The sequence below is a fragment of the Penaeus chinensis genome, chromosome 37 (assembly GCF_019202785.1).
Source record: "Penaeus chinensis breed Huanghai No. 1 chromosome 37, ASM1920278v2, whole genome shotgun sequence".
NCBI lineage: Eukaryota > Metazoa > Arthropoda > Malacostraca > Decapoda > Penaeidae > Penaeus > Penaeus chinensis.
This window is the reverse complement of record NC_061855.1, coordinates 33,357,158-33,364,306: the sequence shown is the minus strand read 5'-3', so window position 1 is coordinate 33,364,306 and position 7,149 is coordinate 33,357,158. Positions and strand designations below refer to the sequence as shown.

Here is a 7,149-nt window from a genome sequence, read left to right as displayed (position 1 = left end):
TGAGGATCATTCATGTCATCCTTACTGGAGGAGGAGTCTGAGACCTGTGACAACTTTCTAAGCGTAAGAGTGATCTGACTAACAGTTCTGACTGGCCTACGTCCGCAGATATCACTACTGCCACTGGATGATGCACTGGAGAGAGAAATATGTGAAGTGGTTCTTGTAACGCTGGTGTTGGTGGAGAGGGGCGCGGAGTTGATGTTGGTCATGCTCAGCCCACGCCGGACGACCTCCTTCCTTCTAAGCGCATGGGATGCCTGAGTTTGCAGCTGATTGTGCTCTAGTTTGGAAGCACTGGCAGGGCGCTCAGGAGCCAAAAAGGCCCCGTCCTCCCCGGTGTCGTTCTCCATCAGGAAGGCTCTCTTGGCTGCATTTGAGATGTAACTGTAACCCGAGGCTTGGTCCTCGTCCGACGGAGAACTCGTCCGGGAGTGGTCGTGGTCGGAGTCCGTCACGGGAGTGATGGGAGACATGGCAGGGTGAAAGGACGCGGCGTGTCTGTCTCCTCCGTACTCATCCCTGTTCCTGCATCCTCCTTTGCTGCAGTCCAGATGACCCCGTGAAAGGATGTCTGGAGTCTGGCCGTTTGTCAAAGCCTTGATGTTTACTTTATTTGGCAGAAGATCAGGCTGGAGATCTGCACGTAAAACTGAAGTGGTTGGGGGCCTGGACGGGGTGGATGTCAAGAATGATGGGTTTATTCTGAAAAAGAGTGAGATGTATATGAAATATGATAAAGATATACACAGACTGCACAAATACTATAACTGATTAATCTAAGTAAAGGTACAAAGCAATTTCACTTTCATTTTCTCAATAATCGCCAGGAAATTCTAAATAATCCTTACTTGGCACTTGTCATGGTGTCAATAACAGGACTGGGCGTTCTTGTACAAGGCGTCGAGAATCCACTGTCTATACTCATGGTCTTCCCTCTCGCCTTATCTGTCAAACTCTGCATGGCTTTCGACCCAGCCCCATCAACCTTATCTTCTCTTGGTACATTAACAGATTTCTGAAGCCCCTCGGACGTTTTCCTTAATACTGTAGGTTCTTGACACGTGCGTTTCAGGTAAGAGGGCTTCTCATGGTGCACTTCGCCTGTGACTAACATACGCGTGGCAGAGCTGGATTCCTTTCTCAAGGGGTACTTCCCTGTGTTCCTAGCTAAGTGGTCGGGAGACATCCCCTCCTGACCAGCAGCAGACCCTGAGCTACTCTTGTTATGGCTTGGCTCATCTGTGCCGCTCTGGACACTCTGGCCCGAGTCCGAACTGGGAGAATTTTGTGCGGAATTTTGAGATGAATGCCTGCCAATGACAGGCGTGTTTGGGATGGAAGGAGGACCCCAGGCTGGAATAAGTGGCACTCTGTCCTCTTCATTCGACTGAATCTGGGGAAAGAAAATATCCACATATTACAACCTACCTCTGAAGAAAAAAAACACCGAAAAAAAACACTGCATTCCAACCCACAAACAAACACGGCTCCAGCTCTTACCCTCAGGGACCTCAGCATGGTGTGGATTTCCTGAAGGTCGAGCTCCCTCTCGTGCGAGTTCCACTTGAGTCCATACTGAGTAAGGTAAGTGACGAGGGAAGGGGGGGCACCGCTTACGGGGGGCAGGGTCTCTCCCCCGCCCACCCGTCTCACCACCTCTGCCTCCTCCACGCCCGACCAAGGTGGCATGCCTGGAAGAAGGGGTGTTGTAGAGAGAACTGCGTTGGCGTTTTCGAGAGTATAGTGTTGGCGTTTTCGAAAGTATAGTGTTGGCGTTTTCGAAAGTATAGTGTTGGCGTTTTCGAAAGTATAGTGTTGGCGTTTTCGAAAGTATAGTGTTGGCGTTTTCGAAAGTATAGTGTTGGCGTTTTCGAAAGTATAGTGTTGGCGTTTTCGAAAGTATAGTGTTGGCGTTTTCGAAAGTATAGTGTTGGCGTTTTCGAAAGTATAGTGTTGGCGTTTTCGAAAGTATAGTGTTGGCGTTTTCGAAAGTATAGTGTTGGCGTTTTCGAAAGTATAGTGTTGGCGTTTTCGAAAGTATAGTGTTGGCGTTTTCGAAAGTATAGTGTTGGCGTTTTCGAAAGTATAGTGTTGGCGTTTTCGAAAGTATAGTGTTGGCGTTTTCGAAAGTATAGTGTTGGCGTTTTCGAAAGTATAGTGTTGGCGTTTTCGAAAGTATAGTGTTGGCGTTTTCGAAAGTATAGTGTTGGCGTTTTCGAAAGTATAGTGTTGGCGTTTTCGAAAGTATAGTGTTGGCGTTTTCGAAAGTATAGTGTTGGCGTTTTCGAAAGTATAGTGTTGGCGTTTTCGAAAGTATAGTGTTGGCGTTTTCGAAAGTATAGTGTTGGCGTTTTCGAAAGTATAGTGTTGGCGTTTTCGAAAGTATAGTGTTGGCGTTTTCGAAAGTATAGTGTTGGCGTTTTCGAAAGTATAGTGTTGGCGTTTTCGAAAGTATAGTGTTGGCGTTTTCGAAAGTATAGTGTTGGCGTTTTCGAAAGTATAGTGTTGGCGTTTTCGAAAGTATAGTGTTGGCGTTTTCGAAAGTATAGTGTTGGCGTTTTCGAAAGTATAGTGTTGGCGTTTTCGAAAGTATAGTGTTGGCGTTTTCGAAAGTATAGTGTTGGCGTTTTCGAAAGTATAGTGTTGGCGTTTTCGAAAGTATAGTGTTGGCGTTTTCGAAAGTATAGTGTTGGCGTTTTCGAAAGTATAGTGTTGGCGTTTTCGAAAGTATAGTGTTGGCGTTTTCGAAAGTATAGTGTTGGCGTTTTCGAAAGTATAGTGTTGGCGTTTTCGAAAGTATAGTGTTGGCGTTTTCGAAAGTATAGTGTTGGCGTTTTCGAAAGTATAGTGTTGGCGTTTTCGAAAGTATAGTGTTGGCGTTTTCGAAAGTATAGTGTTGGCGTTTTCGAAAGTATAGTGTTGGCGTTTTCGAAAGTATAGTGTTGGCGTTTTCGAAAGTATAGTGTTGGCGTTTTCGAAAGTATAGTGTTGGCGTTTTCGAAAGTATAGTGTTGGCGTTTTCGAAAGTATAGTGTTGGCGTTTTCGAAAGTATAGTGTTGGCGTTTTCGAAAGTATAGTGTTGGCGTTTTCGAAAGTATAGTGTTGGCGTTTTCGAAAGTATAGTGTTGGCGTTTTCGAAAGTATAGTGTTGGCGTTTTCGAAAGTATAGTGTTGGCGTTTTCGAAAGTATAGTGTTGGCGTTTTCGAAAGTATAGTGTTGGCGTTTTCGAAAGTATAGTGTTGGCGTTTTCGAAAGTATAGTGTTGGCGTTTTCGAAAGTATAGTGTTGGCGTTTTCGAAAGTATAGTGTTGGCGTTTTCGAAAGTATAGTGTTGGCGTTTTCGAAAGTATAGTGTTGGCGTTTTCGAAAGTATAGTGTTGGCGTTTTCGAAAGTATAGTGTTGGCGTTTTCGAAAGTATAGTGTTGGCGTTTTCGAAAGTATAGTGTTGGCGTTTTCGAAAGTATAGTGTTGGCGTTTTCGAAAGTATAGTGTTGGCGTTTTCGAAAGTATAGTGTTGGCGTTTTCGAAAGTATAGTGTTGGCGTTTTCGAAAGTATAGTGTTGGCGTTTTCGAAAGTATAGTGTTGGCGTTTTCGAAAGTATAGTGTTGGCGTTTTCGAAAGTATAGTGTTGGCGTTTTCGAAAGTATAGTGTTGGCGTTTTCGAAAGTATAGTGTTGGCGTTTTCGAAAGTATAGTGTTGGCGTTTTCGAAAGTATAGTGTTGGCGTTTTCGAAAGTATGCTCGCTCGCGTCTTGGACCCCCCACCCGGGGGGACCCACTTTGCGTTTGGGGCAGCTGAGGCGCCTTCATGCTGCAGCCCTGGGAAAACCGAGGAGTGGTTTCATATGGCGGGAAATTGGAAAAGGGGAAAAACCGAGGGGAGTGTTGCATCATGGCGGGAAGTTGGAATGAAAGACCGAGTGAGTGTTGCAAAATGGCAGGAAAAAATTTAAAAGAAAGAAAACCGGGGTGAGTGTTTTCATAATAAGGGAAGTTGGAATGAAAGGACCGAGTAGTGTTGCATTTATGGAAAGGGAAAAATTTGGGAATTAGAAACCGAGTGAAATGTTCAAAACATGGCGGGGGTTGGAATGGAAGAACCCCCGGGAAATTTTTGCATATGGGGGGAATTGGAAAAAGAAAGACCGAGTGAGTGTTGCATAATGGAGGAAGTTGTAATGAAAGGCCGAGTAAATGTTGCATAGTGGCGGGAAGTTGGAATGGAAGACCGAGTGAATGTTGCATAATGGAGGAAGTTGGAATGGAAGACCGAGTGAATGTTGCATAATGGAGGGAAATTGAAATGGAAGACCGAGTAAGTGTAGAGTAATTGGCGGTAAGAGAGAATTGAGAGAAAGGGACGAAAGAGTGAAATTCTTTCCCCCGGGGGTTTGGGAAAAAAAGTGATGAGTAATGAAGAAAAACCCCCCTACCTTTGCCTAATAATTTTTTTAAAATTTTCGAAACTGCAATGTTTCCCCCTCACCTTGGGGGAAAAATAAAATAAAATAAAGCAAGAAAAGAAACTCTTTCCCAACTAAAATGGCCCCTCTTTCTACCATTCCTTGCGAGAAAAAAAATGAACTAAAATGATTTTTTTAATAGAATAAAAATTAATTACAATAAAACAGAACGAAAATCAAAAAATTTTTTTTTAAAATTAAAAGAATAAAAAAAAAAAGAAAAAAAAATAAAAAAAATTTAAAAAAACCCTAGAATTCAAGAAAAAAAAAAACAATGACCCTTTAAACAAAAAACCCAAAAAAAAAAAAAACGAAAACAAATACACATTAACAGAAACAATCCCCCCCCCCCAAAACCAGAACAAAAAAAAAAAAAAATAAATGAATCGCAAACCCAAACTCACGACCATGAACAAACAAAAAAAAATAATAAAAAAAAAATAATAACAAGAATCAAGAAAAAACACTAAAAATAATTTAATTTACAACCCCAAACCCCTTTCGAAAAAAAAACAACAAAAAAAAAAACAATAATAATCACGAACTTAAACACACATAATGAACAAAACTAAATAAAAAATAAATAAATAAATAAATAAATAAATCGAATAGAGAGAGAGAAAAAAGAAAAAAATCTGCTAATGAAGCCCCGGCCAGTCCCGCGCCCCGTCCGCCTCACCTTGCCCTGCATCTCGAGCGCGAACTCGAAGGCCCCGAGCTTGGCGTGGCTGGTGGAGACGAGGTGGAGGGCGTGCGACGAGACGGCCGTGTGGAGCCAGCCGTGGGCGTGCAGGAACAGCATGGCTTCCACTAAGCCCACGAGGAAAGTCCCAACCGGGGGCCGCCCACCGTTTAGGTCGCGGTGGGTGAGGAAGGGGGGAAAGGAGGGGGGGGGGGGGGTTAAAAGGGGTGCTTGGAGGGGGGGAGGGTAATGGGGGGGGGGTAATTTTTTGTGGCCCATTGTTTTTAAATTTTTGTTTTTACTTTTAAATTTTTTTGATGGGTTTTTATTGTTTTTATTTTTCATTATCTTTTCTTTACCAAATTTTTCTTTTCCCTTTTATCATTATTTTCAAAATTTATTATTTCTTATTTTCAATTATTATTAAATTTATTATTATCCCAAAATCATTATTATCAATTTTTCATTATTACAAAAATCCTTATTTTATTATTAAAAATTTTATTTTTAAATTATTATCATTTTCATTACTACTATTGTCAATTTTCACAATCATGGGTCACCCAAATCCTATTCCCCCATTACCCCACTACTATCAAACCCCCGCCCCGCCCGCCCGCCCCCCCGGGCCCCCCTCTCCCTCTTTCCCCCTCCCTCTCCCCCCTCCCTCTCCCCCCTCCCCCCACCCTGCACCCTGCAAATGATGGAAAAGCGAGCCGTGAGGAACATTCTGGAAGACGAGGGTTTGATGGCTCCGGTTTGGGGCCCCAACGACAGTGACACACCCCATCCCCCTGGGGGAAAGGGCCCGGGGTAAACGGAGGCGACGAAGGATCGACAGCTCTTGCACGAGGGACTTGCAAGCGCCCTGGTCGGGGGTGTTTCTTGTCCTCGCCTGCAAAGTGGGGGGGGGGGGGAAAGGGGGGAAAGGGGGGGTTTAATGGACTTCTTTTTATTTTTTGGGTTTTAAAGGGTTTTTTGTTTTTTTTGGTTTTATTTGTTTTGGGCCTGGGGGGTTTTTTAAATTTTTTTTCCTGTTTAAAAAAATTTAAATTTGTCTTAAATTTTTCAGCTTTGGGGAGGGGCGCAATTTCATTATTACGATTAATAGCTTTTTAACTATTTATCTATGTTTTATTCATTTTTTTTTTTTTTTTTTTTTTTTTTTTTTTTTGGTCTTAACCCCGGGGTGCCCTTTTATTCGCAGAAACCAAGGGTTTACTTAAATATTTTTTTTTATTATCAGCAATTATTTCTATTCTCTTATTCATTTATCTTTTTAGATAACATTTCAAAATCGTAAAATTTTAAAATTTTCCCCGCAAATAATGATTAATAGATTTTATTTTAAAAAACAAGAGGATATTAACTTGAGAAATACTGGCACTACGGATTTATTAACACCAAAAAAATATTAGCCTTAGGTAAATATTGGCACTTTCTATCTATCTATATATAAAAAACCAAAAATACACGAAAAAAAATATACTAGCACTATGGAAACATCACCACAAACAGATACATACAAACACAAAGTAAACACTTAACACTAAATAAACATTAACACCAAAGACATACGAACACAAAAAATGACATAATCCAGCACAGTAAAATTTAACCCCTTTTGGGCCAAAAATTTTCCTTCGGTTTTTTGGGGCCAAGGCCCGGGGTTTGGGGCGTCGCACGGTCCCCTTTTTTTTCCCCAAGCCACGTGTAGGGGGAGTACACCGTGGGCCCGCCGCACCTGGGGGGGAGAGAGGGGGGTTGGCTTAAAAAAAACCGTCCAGTGTTAGAAAGTGACGGGGAAAAACTTTTACCCTGTTGAAAAGTGACGGGAAAAAATTTCCCCGTGTTGAGAAAGTGAAAGGGAAAAAAGGTACCTTTCCCTGCTAAAAAAAGATAAATTTAAAAAACTTTCGGGTTTTAGGAAATGGCAAAGGGGAAATAAAGTAAATTTCGTGCTGAGAATATGAACGGAAAAAGAAGGGAACCCTTTT

At 42.1% G+C, this 7,149-nt stretch overlaps 1 protein-coding gene across 1 annotated transcript in view; it reads right to left on the bottom strand.

Moving 5' to 3' along the window:
• LOC125045421 (serine-rich adhesin for platelets-like) overlaps positions 1-1,696 on the bottom strand; it is a 7,989-nt gene extending 6,293 nt beyond the window's left edge. Inside the window, exons 1-3 of the mRNA XM_047642640.1 lie at positions 1,504-1,696; positions 852-1,396; positions 1-705 (exon numbers count right to left, since the gene is read on the bottom strand). The exon at positions 1-705 is cut by the window's left edge and continues 66 nt beyond it. Of these exons, the coding sequence (XP_047498596.1) occupies positions 1-705; positions 852-1,396; positions 1,504-1,692 (1,439 nt within the window). The 5' untranslated portion in view covers positions 1,693-1,696. The remainder of the gene's footprint in view (positions 706-851; positions 1,397-1,503) is intronic.
• Positions 1,697-7,149: the final 5,453 nt, after the last annotated feature.